This window comes from Muscardinus avellanarius (genome assembly GCF_963383645.1).
Source record: "Muscardinus avellanarius genome assembly, chromosome: 9".
In the NCBI taxonomy this organism is placed as follows: Eukaryota; Metazoa; Chordata; class Mammalia; order Rodentia; family Gliridae; genus Muscardinus; species Muscardinus avellanarius.
Genome location: NC_137795.1, coordinates 46,073,656 through 46,088,906, shown reverse-complemented (window position 1 = coordinate 46,088,906; position 15,251 = coordinate 46,073,656). Strand labels below are relative to the sequence as shown.

At 43.6% G+C, this 15,251-nt stretch overlaps 1 protein-coding gene across 2 annotated transcripts in view; it reads right to left on the bottom strand.

Annotated features, from left to right (window-relative positions):
* Positions 1 to 1,216, bottom strand: part of PUS7 (pseudouridine synthase 7) — a 49,183-nt gene extending 47,967 nt beyond the window's left edge. The window contains exon 1 of one of the 2 annotated variants that reach the window (XM_080701557.1): positions 807 to 1,216. In XM_080701557.1, the coding sequence (XP_080557683.1) occupies positions 807 to 1,198 (392 nt within the window). In that variant the 5' untranslated portion in view covers positions 1,199 to 1,216. The remainder of the gene's footprint in view (positions 1 to 806) is intronic. The other variant, XM_080701556.1, reaches the window with a different exon arrangement.
* Between the last annotated feature and the right edge of the window lie 14,035 nt (positions 1,217 to 15,251).

Sequence of the window (15,251 nt, the reverse complement as noted above, 5' to 3'; positions counted from 1 at the left end):
CTCTGGTTTCAAAGACCACCTTCTTTCTACTGTAGATGCGGTATATTCGAGTAAAGGGTTAAGATTATAAGTTAAATTCATGGAAAGCTAAAAACTAAAAAATTTATTTTAACAAAACGTATAGCACCTATTCCAATATTAGCAATACATGTTATTGGGAAATTATTTTTATTTACACAAACAATCCTAGGGGAGCTGGGCAAAGTGGTGCACTCTTGTAATCCTATTACTTGAGAGGTAGAATCAGGAGGATCACAGGTTCGTGGCCAGACTCAGCTTCTTAGTAAGGCCCTTTGCAACTTAGTGAGACCCTGTTTCAAAATAAAAAATAAAATTTTGCTGGGGATGTAGCTCGGAGGTAGAATGTCCCTGGGTTCAATCTCCAGTTCTATAAATAGAAAAAAATTCTAGGAAGGATAATCCCCTGATAAGAACTGACCATGAATCCTACTTAAAATATTAAAAGCTCTCTTTCTTTTTTTCTTTCTGGTACTGAGGATCAAACGCAAAGGCATTCTACCTCTGAGTTACATTCCTAGCCCTTTGTATTCTATTTTATTTTGAAATGTTAAGTTGCAGAGTCTGGCCTCAAACCTGTAATCCTCATGTGTAAGCCTCCCAAGTACTGGTATTACAGGCACATGCCACCATGCCAGGGAGGGGGGCTCTCCTTCATAAGTATTCTTTATTGATCATAAATGTAAATAATCCTCGGGGTTAGAAAACAAATTGAAGACTGTAGTGTAGATTTCTTTCTAAAGAAAAACAATATAACTAAAATAATTGTATACATACAGTAAACATACCTTTCTTTCAAGATTCCTGAGAATCCTTCATGAGAACTTACAAACTTTGTGATGCCTACATCAAGTTCAGTAAGTCCATGCTTCATCATGTCTGCAAAACTTTCTGCTTCTTCTTCCTCCTCACCCTCCTCTGAAAGGCCATCTTCTTCCTCTTCTTCCAATGTAGCATCAGAATTTTTTTTACCCTCCCCTGTACCTACAGCTTCTGGAGGCACAGCCTCATTTTCTCTGCTTGGCACACAGTCACTATCTAGCCCATCTTGACCTTGGATCAGACAGGATTCTGAGACCTTCTGTTTTTTTGTCTCCTCAGCTGGGGCCGCACTGTCATTATCTTCAACAGCAAAGCACCCACGTTTCAGGGACACGCCAGTCATTTCTGCCATTTCCATTTTTAGGATTCCAAGAAAACATTTATGAGAACCTTTTGAGAAAAGAAAAAAAGTAGGAAAAAAAGTTGGTTTCATCAGAGGTACATGGGGTCCTAAAATTCCTTTATTAAAATTTTCCTGATGTAGCATATACTTGATGGGATAAAACGGCCACAAGACTTTTGCATGGAATTTGACAGTGTACACCAAATGCCTTCAAAATTTTGATGTACTTTGATCCAGAATACTTCTTGTGAGCGAGGCATAATGATGCGCGCATATAATCCCAGTACCTGTGGGCTGAGACAGGAGAACTGCAGGTTTGAGGACAGCATCTTCAAGGAGAGACTCTCATTAACCTAGTGAGATCCTGTTTCAAAATAAAAATTAAAGAAATAGGGCTGGCAGTGTAGGTTAAAGGTAGAACGTCCCTGTGTTCAATCCCCAGTAGCAAAAAAAGAAAAAAAAAAAAAAGAATATCCCCAGTCCTTTTGATATTTTGAGACAGTCTTACTAAGTCGCCGATGCTGGCCTCAAACATGCAATCTTCCTTCCTCAACTGCCTAAGTAGTTATAATTATAGGTGTGTACTATCTAGCCAGCCAGAAATACTTCTTTGAAAGATTTATCTTAAGAAAACAAATTTAAAAAACTGCTCATAATTCTAGCTATACAGATACTCATTTCTGTGCTTTTATATTAGCAAAAAATTAAGAACAAGCTGGGCATGGTGGTGCATGGTACTTGGGAGGCTGAGACAGGAGGATTGTAGGTTCGTGGCCAGTCTTAGCTACTTAGTGAGGCCTTTCACAACTTAGTAAGAATAAAAAATAGTGCTGGAGGTGTAGCTCAGCAGTAGAATGCCCATGGGTTCAATCCCCAGTACCACAAAGAATAAAATAAAAACAACAAAGTATGAGTACTTAAGCTCAACAATAAATAGACACAACTGACTAAAAACTGGGGAAGGTGATTACTTCCAGAAGAAGGTATATGAGGACAGCAGTGAAATATTTGCAATTTTCACTGAGTAACACAGTGGTATCATTTCAATTTTGTTTCATGCATGTTATTATCCTTTCAAAACAAGATGGAATATCACATATATGTATTTACTGAGAAAAGCATACTCATACACAAAACAAGGGGAATGAGGATTTGTTATATAACTGCTGTAATTTTAGTTTTGTCGCATGAAAGGAGTTCTGGATACTGACTGAAAAACTATGTAAATATACTTAGCATTTTACTAAGCTACATGCTTAAAAATGGTCACAATAAGCCATGCATGGTGGTACACACTTGTAATCCCAGTACCTGGGAGGCTAAGACAGGAGGACTGCAGGTTCAAAGCCAGCCTTGTCAATTTAGTGAGACCCTGTTTTCAAGTAAAAAATAATATTGGGCTGGGGATATAACTTGGAGGTAAATGCCTCTGGGTTCAATCCCCAGTACTACCCCCCCCAAAAAAAGGCCGAGTCGTGGCACACAACTGCAATTCCAATACCTAGAAGGCTGTGATGGGAGGACTGCAGGTTTGAGGCCATCCTCTGCCATTTAGCAATGCCCTCAGCAACTTAGCAAGACTCTTTCTTTTTTGTGGTACTAGAGATTGAATCCAGAGGCATTCTACCTTCGAGCTACACCCCCAGCCTGATTTTATTTCTTATTTGGAAACAGGGTCTTGCTAGGTTAATACTAGTCTCATTACTTGCCAAAGCTATCCTTGAACCTGTGATCCTCCTGTCTCAGCCTATGTATGTATAGGGATTAGAGGCATGCTCTACCATGGCTGGCTTAGTGAGACTATTTCAAAATAAAAAATAAATGGAGCTGGGGATGTAATTCAGAGGTAGAATTCTCTTAAATCCAATCCCCTCCAAAAAAAAAAAAAAAAAAAAGGTCACAGTGACCCAGGCATGGTAGAGCACACCTGTAATCCCATTACTTGGGAGGCAGAGACAGGAGGATCACAGGTTCACAATCAACCTCAGCAATTTATGACTCTGTATCAAAAAAGGGGAGGACAAACTAGGAATAGAGGTAAAATGCCCCAGGATTCAATCCTTCAAAAAACAAAAGGTAGCTGGGTATGGTGGTGTACACTTGTAATCCCAACATTTGGGAGGCTGAGACAGGGGTATCGTGGTTATCAGAAAGCCTCAGCTACTTAGTGAGGTCCTTTACAACTCAGTGAGACCCTGTTTCAAAATACAGAATAAAAAATAGGGCTGGGGGTATTACTTGGAGGTAGAATGCCCCTAGGTTCCATCCCCAGTTCCACAAAAAAGAAAGAAAGAAAAAAAAAAAGGTAAGGGTGGCTAGGAAGGGTGACACATAACTATAATACCAGCAGTCTGAGTTAGGAGGATCCCAAGTTTGATACCAGAACCAGGATTTAGTGAGCCCCTGTCTCAAAATAAAAAATAAAGGGAATAGGGATGTAGCTCAGTGGTAGAACAGTCCCGGGTTTAACCCCTAGTACAGGAAAAACAGAAAAGAAAAATAAAAAGGTAAATTTTATATTATATGTACTTTACCATGATTAAAAACAATAAACCAGGTGTGGTGGTATACACTTTTAATCCCAGTACTTGGGAGGATGAAATAGAAGGATCACAGGTTTGAGGACAGCCTCAGCAACCCAGCTGGAAACCTCTTTCAATATAAAAAAATATGCTGGGAGCTGGGCATGGTGGCACACACTTGTAATCTCCGCACTTCGGAGGCAGAGACTGGAGGATCGCGCAGGGCTGGCATAAGAGACCATTTCCAAATAAAAACATTAAAAAAAAAAAGGTCTGGGAGTGTTGCCCAGAGGTAGAAGGGTTTCCAGCAGGAACCCCAGTATCACCCCCCCCCCAAAAAAAAAGTACACTTGGTGTAGTGACACACACCTGTGACCTAGTACTTGGGAGGCTGAGACAAGAGGATTGCAGATTGAAAGCCAACCTTGGCAACCTAGCAAGACCCTGTTTCCAGATAAAAACAAGAAAAAAAATTAGGCTAGAGGTACAGCTCTAAGGTAGAATGTCTCTGGGTTCCACGACCAATTACCATAAATAAATAAATAAAACAGGCTGAGGGTGTAGTTCTGAGGCAGAACATCCCTGATTTCTATCCCTAGTATCACAAAATAAACAAAGAATAACTGGGCATGGTGGTGCAGAGCTGTAATCTCATTACCTGGGAGGCTTAGAAAAGGATCACAGGTTCAAGGACAGTGTATTGAGACTCTTAGTAACTTAGGAAAACCCTATTTCAAAACAAAACAAAAAACAAAAGATGATTTTTAACTGGCCCATCCCCAGTGTATTAAGCAAATGCCTAAGAAGCCATAATATTTTCCCAGTATAGAGCAAATCAAGAAGGAGAAAACAAATGGAAATCAAAGTAAAGGTATCTAGCTGGGCATGGTGACCCACGCTTGTAATCCCAGCACTTGGGAGGCTGACACAGGAGGATCGCACAGGTTCAAAGCCAGCCTCAGCTACTTAGTGAGGCCCTCAGCAATTTAGCGAGACCCTGTTTCCAAGTAAAATAGAAAATAGGTATGGTAGTGTAGCCCAGAGGTAGAAAGTCCCTGGGTTCCATCCCCAGTACCACAAAAATAAATAAATAAACAAATAAATAATAAACAAATAAAGGTATGTAGAACTAGTGTCTATCTCATTTGACTTTATTTGGTGCTGCTGGTGAAATGAAGACAAAACTTTCCCTATTTTTATTATACAGAGATATGCAAAAGTGAACTTATCCAAGAACTTGTTAAAAATTTCCATAAAACACTGGGCTGGTGTCACACGCTTGTAATCTCAGTACTTGGGAGGCTGAGACAGGAGGACTGCACATTCACAGCCAGCCTCAGCTACTTAGTGATGCCCTCTGAAATTTAGTGAGACCCTATTTCAAAATAAAGAATAAAAAAATAGGGCTGGAGGTATAGCTCAGAGATAGAATGCCCCTGGGTTCCATCTCCAGTACCACCACCACCACCACCACCACCACCACCACAACAACAACAAAAAAAAAAGGAGCAGAAAATGAATATTCTAGTTTTCTTTTTCTCTTTTTTTTTGTACTGAGTATTGAACCTAGAGGTATTCTACCTCTGAGCTACATACCTAGCAGTGCTATTGCAGTGCTGGGGATATGTATTTATTTTTAAATTTTGAAACAGAGCAGAGTGCAGTGGTGCACATTTGTAATCCCAGTACTTGAAAGGCTAAGACAGGAGGATTCCAGGTTTGGAGCCAGCCTCAGAAACTTAGTGAGACCCTGTTTCAAAATAAAAAAATAAACTGGGCTTGGTGGTACATGTCTGTAATCCCAGTACTTGAGACAGGAGGATCATAAGTTTGAGGACAGCCTCAGCAAGTAATGAGACGCTCATCGATCTAGCGAGATCCTGTTTCAAATTAAAAATAAAAAATAGGGCTAGGGGTGTAGCTTGGAGGTAGAATGCCCCTGGGTTTAATCCATAATACCAAATAAAATAAAATAAGGCTAGGGCTGTAGCTCAGAAGTAGAATGTCCTGGGGTCCAATCCACAGTACCTCCCAAGCAGAATGTTTTGAAACAGGGTCTCACTAAATTGCTAAGGCTGGCCCCAAGCCTGCAATCCTCCTGTCTCAGCTCCAAAGTACTGGGATTACAGAAGTCCACCACTATGCCCAGAAATATAATATTCTAGTTTATTAAGGCTTGGTTAACAAGATTCCCCCCTTCAGAATTATCTACAGTAAAATAACAATGATGATGAGGACGACAGTGAAGTGGCTTAGGACTACAATTTCATCTACTCAGGAGACTGAGGCAGGAGAATCACAAGTTGAAAGCCAATCTGAGTATCTTAGTGAGACCCCGTCTCAAAATAAAATAAAAAGGGAGCCCGGTATGGTGGCGCATGCTTGTAATCCCAGCATTTGGGAGGCTGAGAGAGGAGAATTGTGGTTTGAGGACAGCCTCAGCTGCTTAGTGAGGTCCTTTGCAACTTGCAACTCAGTGAGACTGTTTCAAAATAAATAAAAAAATAGGGCTGGAGAACCTGTGGTCTTCCTATTTCAGCCTCCAAGGTACTGGGGATTACAAACGTGCACCACCACATTGGGCCTAGCCATCCTTTTTACATACTGGTTTTATCTGATTTTTAATTTTATTTATTTATTTTTTTGGTGGTACCTGAGGTGGAATCCAGAGGCTTTCTACCTCCGGGCTATACTCCCAGACCTATTTTATACTTTATTTGGAAACAGGGTCTCACTAAGTTGCTGAGAGCCTCACTAAGTAGCTGAGGCTGGCTTTGAAACTCTGTGATCCTCCTGTCTCAGCCTCCCAAGCGCGGGGATTACAAGCGTGCGCCACCACGCCCGGCTCTTGTCTGATTTTTTAAAGATCCATCAAAAGTCACAGAATCAATCCGAGCCTTGTGTGGTGGTGCATGGTTGTAATCCCCAGCATTTGAGAGGCTGAGATAGGAGGATCGCAGTTCTGAGCTACTTAGTAAGCCTCAGCTACTTAGGCCCTTTGCAACTCAGTGAGACTCTTTCAAAATAAATAAAAAGTAGGGCTGGAGATGTCACCCGCAGGTAGAGTGCCCCTGGGTTCCATTCCTAACCGGAAAAAAAAAAAAAAAAAAAAAAAAGTCATGGAATGGAATCGTCCAGCCAAAGGGACAGACTACAGGTTTGAGTGGGAAGGGGCTCTGTAACCTTAGATTGTCAGATTTTAAAAAATGGCCTCAAAATGGAGCCAAATATTTCAAAACCTAAGCTCTCTCTCAACACAATTTTTTGGCAGGCGCTATCTATACTCCAGTAATAAAGATGTCCCCCGCAACTTAGTGAGAACCTGTTTTAAAAATAAATAAAAAATGGGGCTGGGGTGTAGCTCAGAGGTAGATGCCACCTGGGTTCAATCCCCAGCACCGCCAAAAGTAAAGTAAAATAAAAATAAAAAAAAAAAGACGTCCTTTCCAACCCCTCTGGGCAGTAAGCCGCACTGGCGGTAGGAACTGTTGCAGCCTGCACCGCAGACCTCCCTCCACTCCCTCCACATTCTCTGAACCTGGGGCTGGAGAAAACCCCCGTAGCCCGTGCAGCCCGCTCCGGCTCCGGGAATGCAGACATCCAGGAGTCGGTGAGCAGCCACCTGGCACGCAGGCGGCTCGCACCGTGCACAAGTGCGAGGCCGTGCTTTCGGAAGCCGGCCCGGCCATGTGCGCTGTGCAGGGCCTGGGGGAGGCTGAACGGCTTGGGGAGCGTCGGCGGGCGCCGGCCCTGGGGCTGACAGCGCCGCGGCGCCCTGACGACCGCCCCGCCACCGGGGCCGGCAGGCCCGCAGCCCCGAGCGGCGCCCGCGGCCCGACAGGCGGGAAGCCCGGCCCGTAATGGAGGCCGCGCGCCGCGGTGCTCGCGCTCCGCTCCCCGGGCGGGGCCTCGGGCGGCGCCGGGGTCGGGCGGGAGGCCGCGCACTTACCCGGAGCCAGGAGGCACGGGCGCGGCGCGGGCTGGGCGGCGAGGAGGCCGGCGCTCCGCTCCGGACGCAGGCGGGCGGCGGCGGCGGAAGACGCTCGGCGGAGGCGGCCGCGGAGGCGGACCAGCATGGAGAGCGCGGAGCCCGAGGTCCGCCGCGCGGGAGCACTCGCCGCCGGCCGGGCTCGCACACGTGCGGCGCCGCGAAGCGCCGCGGCCCTGGCCCCGCCTCCGGGGAGGAGACAGCCCCGCCCACCGCCGCGGCCACACCCACTCGGAGCCGGCCGCCGGCTGGGAACGCGCCCCGCCCCCGAGGAGACCACGCCTATTAAGGGGCTGGGTTACAGATCCCGCCCACCCACCGCGGTGACCACGCCCACTCGGACTGGGTGCCCGGCCCTTGGAAAACTCTCCAGCCCTTTCACCCGGAGAGCCTGGCCATAGTTGCTAGGGCTGGGGCAAAACTGTTTTTATTGTAGCTGGGCGTAGTGGCGCACGCTTGTAATCCCCGTGCTTGGGAGGCAGAGACAGGAGGGTCGCGCAGGTTCGAAGCCAGCTGCGCGCGCTGGCTTAGGAGACCCTGTTTCCAAATATAAAATGTAAAAATGGGTCTGGGAGTGTAGCCTGGAGGTAGAAGGGCTTCCAGGAACCCCAGTACCACCAAAAGAAGAAAAAAAAAAGCTGTTTTTATTGTGCATCAAAGAGCAGTTTAGTTTAGAACCTCTGTAACAGCGTTCACCTTATTGTTAGTTTTCAAATTGAGTTTTTCTATACAGTTGTGGTCCTTTGTTGTAGCACTAGATCGCTCAGTTAACATTCATGAAAAGAATCACTTTAGGAACTCTGTTGTTCTACACAGGGTTCCTTAGAATGTAAGGGGATACAAGAGGGCTATTTCCCCAAGTGTGTGTGTGTGTGTGTGTGTGTGTGTGTGTGTGTGTGTTACTGGGGATAGAACCCAGGGGTGTTCTACCTCTGAGTTACATCACTAGGCCATATATATATATATAAAAATATATATATATATATATATGTATATATATATATATATATTTTTTTTTTTTTTTTTAAACAGAATGTCGCTAAATTACTGGTTCCCTGGACTCGAACCAGGGATCATCGATCTCAGCTTCCCCAATACTGGGATTCCAGGCCGGCACCACCTCGCCCTGTGCATTTCCCCACTTATGTGTGTGTGTGTAGGGTGCGCTCAGAATTGAACTCAAGGGCATTTTACCTCTGACCTATACTCCCAGTCCGAAGCAGGGTCTTGCTAAATGACTGTAGGTTTTGCTCAGACTGACTTCTGACCTACAATCCTCCTGTCTGCCTCCCAAGTACTGGAATTACAGGCCTGCACTTCTGGGTCCAGTTCATTGCTCCACTTAACCCAGTAGGATCTGCTTCATAGTTTTTTTTTTTTTTTTTCTTTTAGAGACAAAGACAGAAGTTTATTTAGGAAAGTGAGGATACACATTTCAGGAAGAACATGGGCAATTTCAAGAGAGAGGGAGTGAGTATGAGAGAGAGAGAGAGAGCATGAAAGAGAAAGTTATGATTTTTTTTTTTGTGTGTGTGTGTGTGGTACTGGGGTCCCTGGAAGCCCTTCTACCTCTGGGCTACACTCCCAGACCTATTTTTATATTTTTATTTGGAAACAGGGTCTCTTAAGCCAGAGAGGCTGGTTTCGAACCTGTGCGATCCTCCTGTCTCTGCCTCTCAAGCGCGGGGATTACAAGCATGCACCCCTACACCCAGCCGAGTTATGATTCTTTTTAAAGAGACATAATATTAATTTCTTTCCCTATTCTCTTAAAAAAAACCCCACATGCCAGGCGTGGTGGCGCACGCTTGTAATCCCCGTGCTTGGGAGGCAGAGACAGGAGGATCGCGCAGGTTCAAAGCCAGCCCCGCGCGTTGGTTTAGGAGACCCTGTTTCCAAATAAAAATGTAAAAATAGGTCTGGGAGTGTAGCCCAGAGGTAGAAGGGCTTCCAGGAACCCCAGTACCACCAAAAAAAAAAAAAAAAAACCCACACATTTAGCTGGGTGTGGCGGCACATGCCTATAATCCCAGTACTTGGGAGGCTGAGACAGGAGGATTGAAGGTTCTAGGACAATCTCAGCAACATAACCAGACTCTCAGCCACCTAAAGAGACCCTGTTTCAAAGCAAAAAATTAAAAAGGGCTGGGTGTATAGCACTGATGTAGAATGCCTCTGGGTTTTACTCCCAGTACCACCAAAATTAGAGGAGGAGGAGGAGGAGGAGGAAAGAAAGAAAAGAAACACATGTTTATTGACCAAATCCAAACCACTAATAATTTTTCAGGTCAAATATTTTGCCAAAGGGCAACTCTGAGCAAATATATATATATATATATATATATATATATATATATATATATATATATATATATTCAAATCCTTTTATTTCTGTTAGATGTGTGTGTGTGTGTGTGTGTGTGTGTGTGTGTGTGTTTACTGGGAATAGAACCCAGGTGCATTCTACTTCCAAGCTACACCTCCAGCCCTTTTTATTTATTTATTTGCTTGTTGGTTTGTTTTATTTTGAAACAGGGTCTCACTAGGTTGCTGAAGCTGTCCTACAACCTGAGATGCTCCTGTCTCAGCCTCCTAACTACTGGGATTACAGGCATGTGCCACTATGCCTAGCTTAGATTTGTTTTTACTTTTTTAATGAGATTCTGGTTCAAAATAAAAAATAAAATCCGATTGCTGAGTGTAGTGGCGCACGATTGTAATCCCAGCACTTGGGAGGCTGAAATAGGAGGAGTGCGCAGGTTCAAAGTCAGCCTCAGCCTACTTAGTGAGGCTTTCAGCAACTTAGTGAGAACCTATTTTCAATTAAATATTTTAAAAAATTGGTCTGTAAGTGTAGCCTGGAGTCAGAAGGCTCCTGGGTTTAATTCCTAGTAGCATAAATAAATAAATAAATAAACCCCAAGCGTGGTAGTAGACACACTACTACTTGGGAGGATGAGATAGGAGGATCACAGGTTCGAGGACAGCCTAAGCAAGTAGTGAGCCTTGCATCAGCCTAGCAATCCCCAGCACCACAAAAATAAATAAATAAAAAAGGACAGAGTTGCCAAAAAAAAAGGCAAAAATAAATTGTCTTAGAAGACTTCAAAGCTGAGGCAGGTATAATGGCACACATTTGTAATCCCGGTACTTGGGAGACTGAGACAGGAGAATCACAGGTTCAAAGCCAGCCTCAGCAACTTAGTGAGACCCTGTTTAGGTCTGGGGGTATAACCCACAGGTACAAGACCCCTGGGTTCTATCCCCAGTACCACACACACACACACACACACACACACACACACACACACAGTGTTTAAAGCCTCTCCCTTATTCTAACACTTTCTAATAAACATATAACAGATGAATGTTCTGAACTTTAAAATTCCGTGTTATGTATGATATGTTATGTATGATATATTGTTATGTATGATCTATTGTTATGTATGATCTATTGTTATGTATGATCTATGTTATCCTGCTTTAAACTCTACAAGAGCATGTGGGTTGTACATGATGGGTGGCTAACTGACCATCATGGATAATTTTGGTTCTTCTTTCATCCTTAGGATTGTCTAGTATTTTATTTATCTTAGATATCTTTCTCCACACCAGAGACAGTATCTTATGTTTCTCTGCACTCCTTCAGTCATTGCAAATGTTTCTGCTTTTGAACCTATGTACTTAATCCTAAATTATTTTCATGTCTATCTCTTATACCTGAAAGTAAATTTTTTTCTGTGCTACTGAGGGTGGAACCCAGAGGCTTCTCTACCTCCAGGCTATACTCCCAGACCTATTTTTATACTTTATTTGGAAACAGAGTCTCACTAAACTGCTGAGAGCCTCACTAAGAAGCTGAGGCTGGCTTCGAACCTGTGCGATCCTCCTGTCTCAGCCTCCCAAGCGCGGGGATTACAAGCGTGCGCCACCACGCCCGGCATTGAGGCTGGCTTCTAACCTGTGCGATCCTCCTGTCTCAGCCTCACAAGCACGAGATTACAAGCGTGTGCCGCCACGCCCGGCTCAGAAAGTAAGTATTTGAGATTTAAAATTTCTTAGGGAGCCGGCGTGGTGGCGCATACTTGTAATCCCTGTGCTTGGGAGGCTGAGACAGAAGGATCCCACAGGTTCGAAGACAGCCTCAGCTAAGTTAGTGAGGCTCTCAGCAACTTAGTGAGATTCTGTTTCCAAAAAAATATTTAAAAAAAAAATAGGTCTGGGAGTATAGTCCGGAGGTAGAAAGTCCCTGGGTTCCACCCCTAGTACAAAAACAAACAAACAACAAAAAAAATCTTAGGGCAGAAAAGTCTCTTTTCTTCTTCTTCTTCTTTTTTTTTCCTCCTGGTACTGAGGATGAAACCCAGGGGCATTCTACCTCTGAGAGACACCCCCAGCCCTATTTTTTTTATTCTTTCTATTGTTGAAACAGGGCCTCACTGAGTTGTGAAGGGCTTTGCTTAGTAGCTGAGGCTTTCTGTGAACCACAATCCTTCCGTCTTGTTCTCCTGAATGCTGGGATTACAAGTATGTGCCACCTTGCCCTGCTTTTTTTTTTTTTTTTTTTTTTTTTTTTTTTTTTTTTTGGTGGTACTGGGAATGAAACCCAGGAGCTTTCTACCTCTGGGCTACACTCCCAAACCTATTTTACATTTTATTTGGAAACAGGGTCTCACTAAGTTGATAAGAGCCTCACTAAGTAGCTGAGGCTGGCTTCTAACCTGTGCGATCCTCCTGTCTCAGCCTCCCAAGCGCAGGGATTACAAGCATGCAGCACCATGCCTGGCCTCCTTTGTTTTTAACTTAAAATTTTAAACCAAGTATGGTGGTGCACACCTGCAATCCTAGAATTTGGGAGTCTGAGACAGGAGGATCACAGGTTCAAGGCCAGCTCAGCAATTTAGCAAGGCCCTTCACAATTTAAAATGTGTGAAAATGCAATATATATATATATATATATATATATATATATATATATATATATATATATATATATATTGTAGGTCTGGGGATGGAACCCAGGGGCATTCAACCTCCGAGCTTCACCCCCTGCCCTATTTTTTTTTATTTTGAAACCGGGTCTCACTGAGTTGCAGAGGGCCTCACTAAGTAGCTGAGGCTGTCTGCGAACCGCAATCATAGGGTCTCAGCCTCCCGAATGCTGGGATTACAAGCGTGCGCCACCATGCCCGGCAGTGAAAACGCATATTAAAATAAAAAATAAGAAGCCAGGTGTGGTGGTGCGCGCTTGTAATCCCAGCATTTGGAGGTTGAAATAGGAGGATCCAGGTTGAAAGACAGCCTCAACTACTTAGTGAGGCCCTTTGCAACTTAGTGAGACCCTGTTTCAAAATAAAGAATAAAAAAAGCTTGTAATCCCTGCACTTGGGAGTCTGAGACAGGAGGATCGCACAGATTCGAAGCCAGCTTAAGCTACTTAGTGAGGCTTTCAGCAACTTAGTGAGACCCTATTTTCAATTAAATTAAAAAAAAAATAGGTCTGTAAGTGTAGCCTGGAGTCAGAAGGCCCCTGGGTTCCACCAGAAAAAAAAAAAAAAAGCCAGGTAAAGAATAAAAAATAGGGCTGGGGGTGTAGCTCAGAGGTAGAAAGCCCCTGCGTTCCATCACCAGTACCACACACTATAAATAAATAAATAAATAAATAAATAAATAAATAAGGCCGGGCATGGTGACGAACGCTTGTAATCCCAGCGTTTGGGAGGCTGAGAGAGAAAGATTGCACAGGTTTAAAGCCAGCCTCAGCTACTTAGTTAGGCTCTCAGCAATTTAGTGAGACCCTATTTCACAATAAAATATGAAGTAGGTCAGGGACGCAGCCTGAAGGTAGAGGCCCCTGGGTTCCATCCTCTGGTCCACAAAATGAACGAATGAATGAGTGAATGAATAAATAAATAAATGGATCCCCAGCAAACTGTCTATAATCTCTGTAGCTCTCATATAAATGGGCAGATTCAGCCGGCCGTGGTGGCGCACGCTTGTAATCCCAGAGTTTGGGAGGCTGAGACCAGAGGATCACAGTTCGTGGACAGCCTCAGCTACTTAGTGAGGCCCTCTGCAATTTGGTAAGACCCTGTTTCAAAATAAAGAATAATAAATAGGGGGCGGGGTGTAGCTCATAGGTAGAATGGCCCTGGGTTCCAACCCCAGACCCACATACACACACAAAAAAGCACATCCTTTAACTGTTAATAAGAGCTGTATCAATTGCCAGTAAGAATAAGCTTTCATACTTAGGCAGAACAATAAAATCTTTTTCTCTGCTTTTTAAGCTGTCAGCCAAGAGCTGCAGCCAGGATTGACCCTGGTCAGATAAAAGTTGGCTGTTAGCCCAGCTGAACATGGAATGTTAAAACACAAACACCCACACTTAGAAAAATTCTCACAATAGTTTAAAGTTAAAAGAACTCAATGTTAATTACTAATCACACAAAAGAGTTATAGCCCAAAGCCTCCATGCTTTAAAGGACTATATTCCTGTGTCTTTCTTTTTTTTCACAAATTTTCAACATAATAAATAACTTCTAGCAGATACAGAAAAATGTTGAGAACTCACCAAGAATACTGGCAGGCAATACATGCTTTTTTTAAAATTTTTATTATTATTATTTTTTTGGTGGTACTGGAGGTGGTACTGGAGGTGAGGCTTTATACCTCCGGGCTACACTCCCACACCTATTTTTTTAAAAATATATTTTATATGGGAACAGGGTCTCACTAAGTTGCTGAGAGCCTCACTAAGTAGCTGAGGCTGGCTTCAAACCTGTGTGAGCCTCCTGTCACAGCCTCCCAAGCGTGGGGATTACAAGTGTGCGCCACCACGCCCTGCTGCAATACATGCTTTGAACTTCAAAGCAACATGTAGCCCTTGATCTTGCTAACCAAGTAACACATTTTGATCTAACAAAAAAAAAAAAAAAAAAAAAAAAAAGCTTACACTGCGGAGATAATTGGCAGGCCTATATTTGGGAGGAAAGGAAGACTTTTGGGTAAGCGGATGGGAGAAGGGAGATAATGAATTCTTATAAAAAACGTATATATTCAGCCAGGCATGGTGGCACATGCTTGTAATCTCAGCATTTGGGAACCTGAGACAGGAAGATTGTGATTCTCTGACAGACTCAGTTACTTATGAGGCCCTTTGCAACTCAATGAGGCCCTGTTTCAAAATAAAGAATAATAATAATAATAAAAAGGGTTGGAGGTGTAGCTCAGAGGTAGAATGTCCCTGGGTTCCATTTCCAGTACTGAAAAAAAAAAAAAAAGAAAAAAAAGTATATATTTAAGCCGGGCGTGATGGTGCACTAATCCCAGCATTTGGGAGGCTGAGACTGGAGGAACCTGGTTCATGGACAATTTCAGCTACTTAGAGAGGCCCCTTGCAACTCAGTGAGACACTCTTTCAAATATAAAAGAATAAAAATTAGGGTTGGGGGTGTAGCTCAGAGGTAGAATACCCCTGGCTTTCATTCCCAGTACGGCAAAAAAGAAAAAAAGAAACAAAATATAAACTGGGGTGTAGCTCTGAGGTCGAATGCCC